Genomic DNA, 13,990 nt, shown 5'->3' on the forward strand with positions numbered 1-13,990 from the left:
GTAAATAATTCTAGAAATTAAAACGCCATGAACATGCAAATTACATTAAAAATTAGAAAGAAACTAGCACGCAAATTACATTACAAATCTAGAAAATTTAAAACATGCGAATTATCCTAAAAATCTAGGATCTAAAAATGTGAAGATGTATAGTATACTAAAAAATCAGAAAAATAACTAAAAAAAATTGAGACACTCGTGAACATGCAAATCATGGTAGGGATGCTCATAAAATTATTCAACTACATGTAACAGTATTCTCCACTGAAATACATAAACATGCAATTCAAGTCTATAAGAATTCTGACAAACTCAATACTAATAGAATAAAATATATATAAATACATGGAATTTGAAATCATGAATTTCATAAACATGCATCAATGGGTTCTGAAAAGATGCTAAGATACACTTATTTCATTCCTTGAATTTCTAATCATGAATAGGAGGCATAGTGTGGAAAAATCTAAATCCCTTTCAATTCACCTCAATAGTGGATTGACACTTATTTTAATATTATATTAAAATTATCAAAAAATTATTCATTTTGTTTATTTTTAGTTTTTTGAAAAAACCTGTCAAAAAATTTTATTTTCTTATTTTCTGTATTTTTTTTTTATTTTTACTGAATGTTTTTAACATTTTAAGAAATTTTTTTAAATTTTTAGATACACCTAACATAAATACACTTAAAAAGTATAATTTTTGTGAAATTATTTTTTAAAAATTTACTATATACCAAAATATAAAAAATATGAAAATTCATATATATATATATATATATATATATTATATTTTTGTGTATTTATTAATTTTTTTAAATATATTTTCACAAATATTTTACTTTTTAGATACATCTAAATAAGGTGCATTTAAAAAAATTAAAAAAAATGCTTAAAATTTTAAAAATATTTACTAAAAAAAACATGAAAATCAAAAAATTTAATTTTTAAAAAATTGAATTTAAAAAATTGAAACTAAACGGACAGATTATTTTTTTCTCTACTAGCCTCGAGGAAATATTACAGATTGACCTATGTGTTTGATTAGGGCTGGATCAATCAAGAAATGTATGCATATATGTGTTTGATTAGGGCTGGATCGATCTATGTCACAGCTAAACAATAGAAGAGATAGAAAGAGAGAGAAAAAGAAAGACTGAACCAGGGAGAGGGAGAGGTGGAGAGTGCAGGAGGGAGAGTGGAACAGAAGCTCCATGAAGCGACAGTTGAAGGGAATACTAAATTAGAAGCATTCAAAGAAATACTGAATAAAGATCCAAAGATTCTTGATAGGATTAAGGTGGGTTGTTTCATTCACACTCCTCTGCACGTAGCAGCATACCACGGGCATTTAGAATTTGTCAAAGAAATTCTAAAGAAAAGTCCGGGACTTGTTGAAGTGCTGGATTCGCGACGGTGGTCTCCTCTTCACTTGGCATCTGCTCGAGGCCACCTTGACATTGTACAAGCACTCGTATTGGAGAATCCGGATATGTGCACAGCTCTTGATGGAGATGCTAGAACCCCTCTACATCTTGCAGCCATGAAAGGTAACCTTGATGTAATGGACAGGTTGTTTGAAGCCAGCCTCTATGGTTCCCATGAGTTGATGAATGTTAAGGATGTTGCTGGTAACACCATATTGCATCTAGCTGTCAGGAATAAAAAATGGCAGGTATGCCAATTATTAAGTTTGTTTTAGATTGGGTTCCAATGCATTTCTTTTTATTAATTTTTTACAAGTTACTTTTTAAAAAGAGTTTCACAGTTATTCCAATTCCTTTAGCCATTATTGAAGTTAATGATGGTGAATATATCATTGAAGCTGCTGTAGGGCAAAATAGTATTTCTACTATAATCAAATTTTGAATATCAAATTTTGAAGTTTACATAGTGCTAAATAGTATTGAGATTATTAGTAATAATTTTTTTGTGTTAATGTTACTTGGGTGTTTGGTTTAGTCAGGAATCCTTAATGGAAAGATAGTAAAATTGGACATATTCTGAACCTAATTATTATTATTATTTTTATTTTTAAAATTTCAACATTCTTCCAAGAATGTGAGAACATCATTGTAGAGTGAGGAAATCAGATTCTTATTAAATTTGAGAATGTGAATTGATAATCATGAATCACTTTCTCATTCCAATATGTTTCAAACGTTGGAATCATGTCAATCCAAAATTACATTCTCAATCTCCCTTAAAATTACTTTAAAAGTAATCTTTTTTTTTTCCTTTTTTTTTTTTATTAAAAGTTGGGAGCCACGACTACCTTGGCCCTAGTGTAGCTGATATAGGCTTTGTATGGAGCTCTGTTTTACATTTTTTCTTTCTTTCTTTCTTTCTTTCTTTTTTAATAGTGAAACACTCATTTACCCAAAAGAGTAATTCTATAAATTTATATATATATATATATCATTACTCTTACTGGGAAATTGCTAGCTAATTCCTTCCAATCTAATGTTGACAATGGAATATAAATACTGCAGGTTGTGAAATATTTGCTTAAGAAAATAGAAAAAGCAGAAAAGACAGAAAACAGAATAAATGTAGTAAATGCAATAAACAATTGTGGGTACACAGCATATGACATTATAATGGAAAGTAAAAATGACACGCAGGAATTCAAAGACATTATAGTCACCTTTCGAAAAGTGAAAGCAATGAAAGCAAATCTTTCTAAAGGGGAATGGCTGTCAAAAAAACGAGACATATTAATGGTCGTGGCATCACTTATCGCGACAATGGCTTTCCAAGCTGCGATAAGTCCTCCAGGAGGTTTCTGGCAAGACAATACAGCTGCACATAGAGCAGGGGAAGCTATAATGGCTTATAACTATTGTTGGCTACATATTTTGTAAAAGCCAGTTACAGTTCGACACGTGGCAGAGTAAGGGTAATAAAGGAAGGTTATTCGAGCCTTTAATCCTGATCGTACACGTGGCAATAAATATTGGTCCTCACATGATCTGAGTAACACTAGATCAATAACGGGATGCAAGACGACGTGTCTTCAACGGTTACTCATATTCGAATTCAAGTACAAGAGAGAAGCTCAACTGCCAGTAATGGTGTAATGGAGCTACTTGTAAGGAAGCATGATCAGCGATCATGGAGGAGCAGTTCGACGGTTCGAAGTGCAGTTCGAAGGTCATCACTGACGAGTATAAATAGCAGGGCAACCCCCAGAAAAAGTGGACGGACTCAGATCATACAAATCAGTCATTTACTTCATATATTTTCTTTTCCAGTCTTTTACATTTCCAGTCTTTAAATACCTGTTCTTTAAATACCTGCACTTTAAATACCTGCACTGCACTTCGATTCATAGGAGTAGCTTCAAGTAGATTCAAGTAGATTGCTGTTGTAAACCTCTCCGAGGCTGAGTTCGGACCATTGTAAGTATTCATTTTTATGAAATACTTCAAATGTTCTTCATATCACTGTTATTTCTCTTAATTTCTCCTAAGTCAAGCCACCAGTAAAAGTCCTCTTCATTGAGGCTGAAAAGAACTAAAACACAATCGTCTGATAATTGGTTGGCAATCACAATTTCTGTAAGGACTGATTGATCCTTGCTGGCACGCTCACATTCACAAAAATACCCTTCGAAAAGCCAAAAAGCCAACATATATTTTTGGCACGCCCGGTGGGACTTAATTAAAAATGGCTAGAAGAAGACGACAAGGAGAAAATGAACGCTTGGAAGAAGGCGTGGAAGGAGAGGTAGAAATACCAAATCCAGAGGATAATGTGGTAACACATCCTGTGGAAACTCCTATATTGTCAGAACCTATGGTCGAACAGACCAGTACTTCTGGACAAGAACCATACGTTCATATTATTGGACAAAACCTAGGAATTGGACCGTCCACTGTGCCATTTACTCAATCAGCAAATCCATGGGATGGTTTAGTAAATGCCATGGGACAACAATTAATGAACACAATGGAAAGGTGGGCAACATCCTTTTTGGATCGAATGAATAACCACCAACCAACAAACACAAGACACACGGAGGAAGTCGTAAATGTCCCCCAACAAAGATTGGCTAGAGAAAAACAGCCTATGCAAGTTAATGGACAGTATAATGGTCAAACTAGTAATCAGAACCATGAAAGACCATCACCTCAGTCTTGGTATGAACCCATTTCAAGGCCTATAGCAGGCCAAAATGCCTCAGTACTTAATAATGAAGCCACACAAGTTGGTGGATCTGGCCAAATACAAGAAACTGGCATAAGAATGGTTACAAATCCCATGTTCGAAGCCATACCTGGCACAAGGGGGTACACTAATCCCTTATTCGAATTTACACCCGGGGGGTTGGAGGGTTTTCTTACAAATGGCAGAGACACAACACCTGTTCCAGCACCTTTTGCAGGTCCTTTCGCAGGTCATGCTCAAAGGGGTTATCCATACCCTCAACAGCAACCTGCATCGCAAGGGCAACCAGCTCCAAATTTACCACCTTATGGACCAAGAGGACCACAAGCACAAATTTGTCCACCAAATCCTGTGTTTGCCCCTCCAGTAGTGGTTCAGCAGGCACAAAATATGGTCCCTAGAGACCAGATTGCTGATATTGTTAGGGAGATATGTGGACCAATGGCTCGGGGGGTCCAGACTCCTATATACAGAAAACCATACCCAGAATGGGTGGATAGGGTACATGAGTACCCAAGGGGATTCAGGATACCAGATTTTACCCTTTTTTATGGGACTGGAAATCAATCAACGATAGAACATATTGCTAGGTTTGCTGCTCAATGCGGTGAATTTACTAACCATGACTATATGAAACTGAGATTATTTCCAAATTCCCTAACAGGGGGAGCATTTGTATGGTACATCAACCTTACACCTTGCTCCATTCAAAATTGGCAACAGATGGAAGAGGCGTTTCATGCCCAATTCTTCCAATCAGAGCCAGAAGTATCTATGGTAGACTTGGCTAGATTGAGTCAAAGGCCTGAAGAAAAGGCTACTCAGTTTATTGCCAGATTTAAAAGGGCTCGAAATAAATGTAAAGTCATCCTGCCAGAGCCAGAATTCGTCAGATTGGCTCAAAATGGTTTAGAATTCAGGCTTCGAAAGAAGTTTGATTCAACTGAATTCAGAGATTTGGTCGAACTAACCTATAAGGTGTCTCGATATGAAGCATTATTAGAAGAGGAACAAGATCGAAATAATGCATCATATAAGACATATTATAGAGATCCTAATTATGAAATAGATGCAGCAGAGATTGTAGGTAAAGAACCTGTAATCTGTGAAGCATTAATTCATAAGGATACAACTATAGACCAGCAGTTTAAAAAGAAAGACTTTCACAGAAAATACTCTTTCGATTTAACAAAAGCAGATGACATCTTTGATCATTTGCTCGTAGCTAATTTCCTTAAGTTACCTAAAGGAGTAAAACTACCATCTCCAGATGAATTGAAAGGAAAAGTATACTGTAAATGGCATAATTCTTGGTCTCACTCGACTAAAAACTGCATTGTTTTTCGAGACAAGATCCAAGAACATATTCGAAAAGGAAGTTTGAAGTTCTCAGCTAAAACAGAAAAAGCCATGGGAATTGACAGTGATCCCTTTCCAGAAGTTGGAGAGGCAGCAGCCAATGTCATTACATCAGACTTTCAGAACTTGTCCTTGACAGAATTGGAGGAAGTCAATGTGCAGATGCATGTTGCTAATCAAACCAACATCAAGAAGAATGCAAGAAGCCTACCAGTTATTGAACAAGGTTTCTCGCACCAGAAGGAACATTCTGATGAAGAATCACTGGATGATGATTCTTTAGAAGCAGCGGTGATGCAGAGAATGTGCCCCAGGTGCAGACTCAGTTACAAGTGGTTGAAGGGGCTCCCAACTGATGGGAAGCAATACTATAGGGATGTTCAGAGACGTCCTAAGTCAACCAATGCTTACAACAAAAGGCCGTATCCAGCTAGTGATAGGCAGAGACCACCAGTGGTTGAGCCTGTGGTGAACAGAATGCATGACAAAGGCAAGAAGCTCTTACATGAATCCAGGCCATATAACTATTATAGAATGGAGAGTAGCCATTCTGAAAGAAAACTGGAGAGAGGTTCAGTTCATGGAATCAGAGCCAGAGATTGGCTCCCTAAACCAATTTCACGCAGGACAGAAAATGGTCACCCTTATCGAAGGTCTGAATCAGATTCAAAACATGAGGACAAAACCAAGCACTTACCTTCACAGCCAGTTTCGAAGATGGCTTCGAAGGTGGAAAAGGGCAGTTCAGCGTCTGAATCAGCAAGTTCATGGGTACCTGGAGTCCCAGACTGGTTTGTAATGCAAAACAAACCTAGAGAATTGCCTGTTCGAGGAGATGTTGTAAACCAAGGCAGGATGATCAGGCCTCCTATGGTGGCTCCGAATAACTGGGTGCTGCTTAAACACCTGAAGACAAGGGAACCAGACATGGTCCCAGTCATCTCAAGATCATAGAGAAGAAAAATTCAGCGCAGGTATACTCAGTATCAGAAAGATCTGAAGGAAAGTGGAGAAAATTCTTCACCAGTCAAAACGGAAGGAAGGAAGAACCCAAAGTCAGACTATGCTCCAAAGCCAGTTCCACAGAGCAAAGTGGTCTGCAGCCGAGAACAATTGGCTAAGGTTCATTCTGAACTGAAAACCAGAGAGAAGGCTAGTTTGGTAGGGTTGGAGAAAGCTCTGATGGAGACAGATAGCGAGACCGAAGAAGAGATTAGCATAAGCCAGAAAAAAGAGGTCGTGGAGGAAGAGATGTTCGAAGCCTTCATGGCTAAGCAAACTGTAACAGCGCCCGCGTGGGACCTCGTGCTACAGTTCGGACTCGATTTGTGTCACGGTTCTTAATCTGAACCAAAGAGTCCAAATCTGGCAAATCGTTTTGAGAAACAGATTTTTGAAAAAGTAGTGCCAAACATGGACTGCTTTGCCAGATACAGAGTCGCCACCTAAATATTTTTAAAATGGGAAAATTTAGGAAACCCTGACTCGGTGCCGAAGGCCACATGTCCGTCATCACCGGAGTTGTCTCGGCTCGGGAGCTTGGGTACGATCGGGGAAGGTCAGCTATGAGCACCCCCTTTCGCCCGGTCCGAAGACCGGCCTCTACTAACCGTGATATCCAATTTTGAAAACGTTATGTGTTCTTATTCCAATTATTAGCCTAGAATTACTATGTTATGCGCACAGCAAACAAGTATAGACTAGATTGCCTAATTTGGAAAGAAACATTGCATATCCGTTTGTTTTGAAAATGCTTTAAATTTTGCTACTCGCAAGTAGGCTAAAACACGGATTTCAATGAGTTTTTCCAACTCAAACAATCCAACCTTCACCCACAGGCATTCAAAACAGTTTAACACATAAGCATCTAGCCACATGTTAAGCATGCTGTTATGGCAACATTCACACTCATGCGATATGCTAAAGCGGAAATACTTACATAGTACTCCGTGCCAAAACAAAGAACTTGTTAGCACACATGCATGATCCAAGTCCATGTGAAGTGCCTAATGCATCGCATACAAAATGTTGCTAGAATAGGCTCGGCTATCCTAAACATGTCATGTGAAAATGCACAGTTATCACATATTCAGTTTGGAATTGAAGCATTGATGCAATTAGCGTGATGTGCCGAGCCTAATGCATGCAATACAAATGCATGGATGCACACATGCATAGCATAAGGTATGCTAAATTAGACGTGCCCTAATACTAACCATCAAAGCAGGTAAGTAAAAGGGAAGAAAGAAGTGGGGATTGGAAGACATTCACACCACCCACACACACTTATTACAGATTTGCCCTCGCTCGGAGGGACCAAATAAATATTACAAATTAATTAACTACGCAAGCTAATTAAATATTACAAATTAATTAATTAACAAATTAACTAGTTAATTAAAGCAGGAAAACGCCTCGGGAAGCGTGCCACCATGCGCAAGCTGCCTCTGTTTTCCTTCCTTTCCTCCTCTGGAGGCTGTCAAAGCCTCAGGACTGCATCCTTGGACAGAGGGGATCATCACCGGCTGAATGAAACTTCCACCGGCAGTGTAGTATGGCCATCGGCACAAAATAGGGTCTGTCGGCAGAGAAAATTGTGCCGGTCGGCACATTACACTGCCGGTCGGCAGAGTATTCCTGCAGAACCTGCAACTCACAGCAACAAAGGGCAAAACAAGGCATGGCAGCATATTTCAAGGCATGTATGCATCAACCATGTCTCTTATCATTGTGATGACTCAAAGGGACATGTGTCTCGGTTCTCGGACCACCAATCACGCATTTCCATGCATGATGGCCCAAGGAACCAAGTATGCAACTTTGATTTCAAATGCATGCAAACCAATCAAACAAATTAGGCCCAATTCCTATCACCAATTCAAGGAACAAGGCATGCATGCAAAATGCAATGCAACCTAGGCATACAAGCTAGGAATGCGACATGACATGGCAAGGCATTTATGCAATCATGCAAGCATACATATGGCAATGCAAATGGATGGCAAGATGGACTTATACATGAATTAGGCAGCTCTAAAATAGGCCTAAAACAGTAGCCATTGTGCTAAAAGGTGAGGGCTAAATGGCATGCACACACACATGCACATAAGGACCAACACTTAAGCATAAATCAAACAACATTCAAGCACACTTGAAAGGAGGGATCATGGACTAATTAGCATGCAACATGAGCCCTAAAATTATGTTATAAAATGATGCCAAATCAAGTTATAAATCAAGCCAAAACATGCAAAGAGTAGTCCAAGTGTTCAAGGCAAATCAATAATGCATTGAACTACACTTATCATGACCAAACATGGCATGCATTAAACAACTAAAAACAGATTTTTAGCATGTTAAAACAAGGCCAAAAGACTCCTTAGATGGCATCTAAATGGCCCAAATACAAAGGCATACACCATGGCCAAAACATGGAGCATTGCAACACATGTTTTCAAAGCATTAAAGAGACATGCAAGGCAATCAAACAAGCATGGAAATGGGACTGAAATAGCATGTAGAATGATCCCAAATCACCAAAACAATGCAAAGATGGCATGCTACACATGCACATACTCAAGGCCAACAAGCCCAAATACAAAGGAGCTATATAATGCATGCTAAAATCAACCCAAATACTTATGGATAGACCTAGAACATGGCAAAATAAGCACATAAAATTCACAAATACAAGCCTAAAACATGCTCCAACAAAGGCTAACAACCTAGAACATGTTAAGGCATAAACAAGGCATTACATGGCAACTATGCTAAACATGCATGGAGTTCCAAAACCAACTTGAAATCATGTTATATCATGGATATATTAGCATGAAAAACAAACCAAATATGCTCAACACACACTCAAGCATAGGCTTCCTTAAGAGGCCAAAATATGCCCTTTTCAAGGACAACAAGGAGAGGGGGTGGCCCTCTCCTTCTTGGGACTTCAAAGCATCATCTTCACCACTGAAATCCCTCAAGATTTCAGTGGTGAAGAGACCTCAACACCAAAATCCCGGAGCTAGCACAAAATGGCTCAAAATGAGGCCTTTTGAGGCCTAAGGGTGGTCAACACCCCTCAAACAACAAAACACTCTTAATAAACAATAAAGAGGGCTTAAAAATAGAACTTTTTTATGTTATACAATAATCACAAAAACAGTTCTAAGATAGGTATAAAATTGATGCAAAAAAGGGGAAAAAATGGACTAGTTTCTCACCCTTGATGCCTTCTTCAACAAAGATGCTCCAATGGCCTCCTTGAGCTTGAATCCAAGACCAAAACTTCAAAACACACTCTTTAGAACCTCAGCTCCTAGAGGAAGGTGAAACACTAGGTGTTTGTGTGCAATAGTGAGACACAAAACACCTAGTGTGCAAAATGAGAGGGAAAGAGAGATAGGTGAGTGTATCTAACCCTAACCCTAGAAAACCAGAGCTCTCCTCTGTATTTTCCTCCCTCAAAAATGTCTAAAGCCTCTCCCTTGCCTTAGAGAGAGTTCCTCTCTATAAGCCTCTTGTAAAGCTTACAAGACAAGCTTTGCAAGAGGGAGATCCCTCCATACACGTGTATGGAGGGGAGCAAAAGTTATACAGCTGTCCTAAAATATCTACAAAAGCAGATGAACAGCAATCGGCCGGCAAAAAATGCCATCTTGGCCAAACAAAGTGCCGACCGGCACAAAAAAGTGCTGACCGGCAACAAATAGTGCCGACCGGCAAACTAAATTGCCGGTGGCAGCAAAAACCAGCCGGTGGCATCTAGCCACTGCCGGTGATGGGTGGGGATGGTCTACAAGCCCCACCCTGCCTCTCAAAGGCAAGATGCAAGTGTTTGGTGCAAAACCAGACACTAAACGGTCGAGTTCGGGGATCCTGAGGCGGGGCGCGCGAGCCGAGACCTCCGGGAACTCCAAACGAACACAAACATGGATAATCACCGAGTGTTCAAACGGTGACGTCCAAGTCTTGAGGACGGTCAAAAATGGGGTGTCTACAGTTGCCCCTCTTTGACAGAACTCGAAAGTCATAACAATGACGGGAGTGAATGTCAAAGCCCAGAGACGACCCATTTTTGACAAGGCCGAAGACTTAGACAAACATGCAAGACAAAATAAGGTATGCGCCCGAAGGCAGGGGCAAAATGCAAGACAATGCACGGAGCCGAGCATAACTTATGATCATGCAAAGAAAGCTGTAACGAAGCAAACATGCAACAATTTTAAGCTAGCATACCAAACTACACTACAATGCAGAAAGGATGTAAGAGAATTATGGAATTCTCAATACGTCTCACTCGGGAGATACAATACCTGTGCGGCTCGTCTGGTTGCACCAGCTTCAAATGAACCGTACATACAATATCGTGCCTGAAAAGAAAACAAACTTAACAGGTACAATATCGTTAGCAACATGCATGACAATGCAAGAATGGATGCAAAATGATATGCAATATATACAAAACAATGTATAAACAATGCAAATGAAGATGCAATGTAATTGAAACAATGCAAGCTACATGCAAAGCATTTGGATCGTGATCCAATCACGAGCGGTTCGAAACCACACCTATGTCAAATAGATTGATGGAGGTAACAAGTCTGTCTACCATAGAACGGTCAACTGAACTATGAGTATTGTAGACAGACGCAAGAACAAGCATTGGGTGGAATTGACATAAGTGGGGAGACATCCCGCTGGAGAAAGGACTACGATCCTAATGCCGGATGCAAAAATTACACTACAATGTAATGGATGAATATGACACGCAAGCCAAACCAAATCTTGCCTAGGAAAGGCATGCATACATACAAGCCATGTGTAACACAGAAAAGGTGCCGCAACCCTCAACCAACATATCAATGTGGGATCGGCGCGATACACATACAGAACTGTGTTTTAACATGAAAAGTAAGGGCACATACCGGACCAAGCTCAACCTGGAAAGGCGCAAGCCAAAGGCGGAAGGTGATGCAATGAATGCATGCAATCTACAATGCAATATCTACAAATATGCAATGGAATGGATATGGATACAATGGATATGGCACGCAAGCCAAACCAAATCTTGCCTAGGAAAGGCATGTATACATACGAGCCATGTGTAACACAGAAAAGGTGCCGCAACCCTCAACCAACATATCAACGTGGAATCGGCGCGATACACATACAGAACTGTGTTTTAACATGAAATGTAAGGACACATACCGGACCAAGCTCAACCTGGAAAGGCGCAAGCCATAGGCGGAAGGTGATGCAATGAATGCATGCAAACTACAATGCAAATGCATGACAATGCACTATGATGCAATGACTATGATTGCAACTTTCCCTATCTTACCAACAGGGTGATATACTAGGTTGGTTCAGTATCCAGAACTGAGGCGTAGACATGCCGCCTCAACCTATGGGGCTTCCATACAGATTTCAAGCCGAAGGTAAACCTCTGGGTATTTAAACCAGACTTTAGTCTCGGAACTCCCGAACCTTTGCGTTCTAGGCATAAGCCATTCGAACTCTAGTTTCCACCGTCCCAGTTGGTCTTCTAGGAACTCATCGCAAGCACAGACAGGTGGCTTTACCAGGCCACCGAAAAGTCGTTCGGGCACGACAAACACCGAAGGAATTGCACCTTCAGAGGATTTAAGGTCTCCTAGACCGGAATGCAAAATGTATGCATGACTATGCACGTTTTTTTTTGTTTTTGTTTTTTTTTGAAATGCAAATGATGCAAGTAATGCATGTTGCATGGAATGCGCGATAACACGCGGCTCTCGAAGTGTACGACAATGCGAACACTAAAGGTCTTACACCTTCCAAGGATTTAAGGTCTCCTAGACCGTACGTGTTTAAGGTCTCGCCAGACCATGCGTGTTTAAGGTCTCGCCAGACCGGACGTATTGCACGACGGTATGATGCGCAAAATAGCGCAATGCGTTAGGCAACGCGAGTGCACAGGACAGTGCGATGGAATGCATGCAAAATGCAATGAGATGCGCAAAACAGCGCGAAACTGAAATGCACAAAACAGTGCAATGCTCAGAACAGCGCGAGGTTTGAAATGCACAAAACAGTGCAATGCGCAGAACAGCGCGAAGTTTGAAATGCACAAAACAGTGCGATGCCAAGTGTGACATGCATGCCACACGGAGTGTAAATGGGCTTAAATGCGCAACAACGCACGTATTCTGGAATGCATGACAATGCATGGAATGGAAATGCAATGATGCATGAGAAATGTGCACGACAATGCAAAGGGGTGCGTGTTGCAACGCATGTAACATGTGCATAACAATGCAAATGTGTGGCGCATGACAGCGCGATGCAATGCACAGAAGTAGTGTGATGAACTCGCGCAACACACATGGGGAAACTTTTGAATTCAAAAGGATACAAAAAGGATACACCTTGCATGAATTCGAGTGCCACGCACTTGAGATACGGCCCGCGGTCAGAACGGAGGCCGGTTGAATGTCGGAGATGCACTTTCTTGCACTTTCTTGAGCTATAAAGACCCAAAACAGATCAAATGGCCTAAACAAGGCTGTGGGAACCCCACCGGCCGAAAGGGGAGGCCACCGGCTGGCCTTCGGCACAAAAACAATTCCATCGGCACAAAAAAGTGCCGGCCGGCACAAAACATTGCCGACCGGCAAACAGTTGCTGGTGCGGGGCAGTTTTGTCTTTCCACCTCGAGTGTTATAAAATAGGGCTTGAAAACCCTATTCTTCACTTTTCCACCGCCAAAAATTCTTGCCCTCTCTCTCTAGAGCATTTCTTTCTCATTTTTCGCCCGTTTCTTCGCGTTCTACGCTCGTTTCGTTGTCGGATTCGCGATCCTCTTCGCGTTTCGGACATTTTCCACTGATCATATTCTCGTTTCGGTGCCTCATTTGGCGTTCTTGCCTTTTCGGGGTTCGTTCCCCTCACTTTCCTCTTCATTTCCGTGCCTTTTCACATTCCGGCCTTCCCGGCCATTTCCGACCCTCTCGGGAGTTGACTTTTCAGTTGACTCTTCGTATTCCGGCTCGGTTTTCCTTTTCCGGCCATTCTCGTACCATTCTCTACATGGCGGACGACATTCCACGTGTCGGGACTCCCCCGGACCACGAGATGGATCCCGGGGTCGAGCTCTTACCACTGAGCGAGCGCCCGTTCGACCCGGCGACCTACCGGCCGGCGATCCACGTTCTGCCCCCAGACGGCCTGCGTCAGTTCCGGAGCTTTGAGAGGTACGCGGCCCCTGAGCTACTACTACGCGAGCCTACCTCCCACCTTTCATTCGGCACTCCCGAGGTAACTCTTCATCTTCTGCTTTACTTTCTGCAATGTGGGATACAAAAACTGCCATAGTTAGTTGTATTCTTTAATTGCTGAAATCTTATATGCCGTAGACCGTAGTTGACTGTAAACATACATACAACTGATATCTGCTTGAGACTGACACATGCACACAC

At 40.9% G+C, this 13,990-nt stretch overlaps 1 protein-coding gene across 1 annotated transcript; it reads left to right on the forward strand.

Annotated features, from left to right (window-relative positions):
- The first annotated feature begins 1,111 nt into the window (after nt 1-1,111).
- On the forward strand, nt 1,112-2,866 carry LOC114267651 (uncharacterized). Its single transcript, XM_082872026.1, has 2 exons — nt 1,112-1,677; nt 2,495-2,866. The coding sequence occupies exons 1-2, from the start codon at nt 1,495-1,497 to the stop codon at nt 2,864-2,866; spliced, it is 555 nt and encodes a 184-aa protein (XP_082728152.1). The 5' UTR covers nt 1,112-1,494.
- Nucleotides 2,867-13,990: the final 11,124 nt, after the last annotated feature.

This window comes from Camellia sinensis, chromosome 5 (assembly GCF_055761805.1).
Source record: "Camellia sinensis isolate YWXY chromosome 5, ASM5576180v1, whole genome shotgun sequence".
In the NCBI taxonomy this organism is placed as follows: Eukaryota; Viridiplantae; Streptophyta; class Magnoliopsida; order Ericales; family Theaceae; genus Camellia; species Camellia sinensis.

Bases quoted from the DNA above. Each gene is read 5' to 3' on its own strand.
- LOC114267651 (XM_082872026.1), top strand. From the start codon at position 1,495: ATGTGCACAGCTCTTGATGGAGATGCTAGAACCCCTCTACATCTTGCA. The intron at 1,678-2,494 runs GTATGCCAATTA...TAAATACTGCAG, and splicing joins TCAGGAATAAAAAATGGCAG to GTTGTGAAATATTTGCTTAA.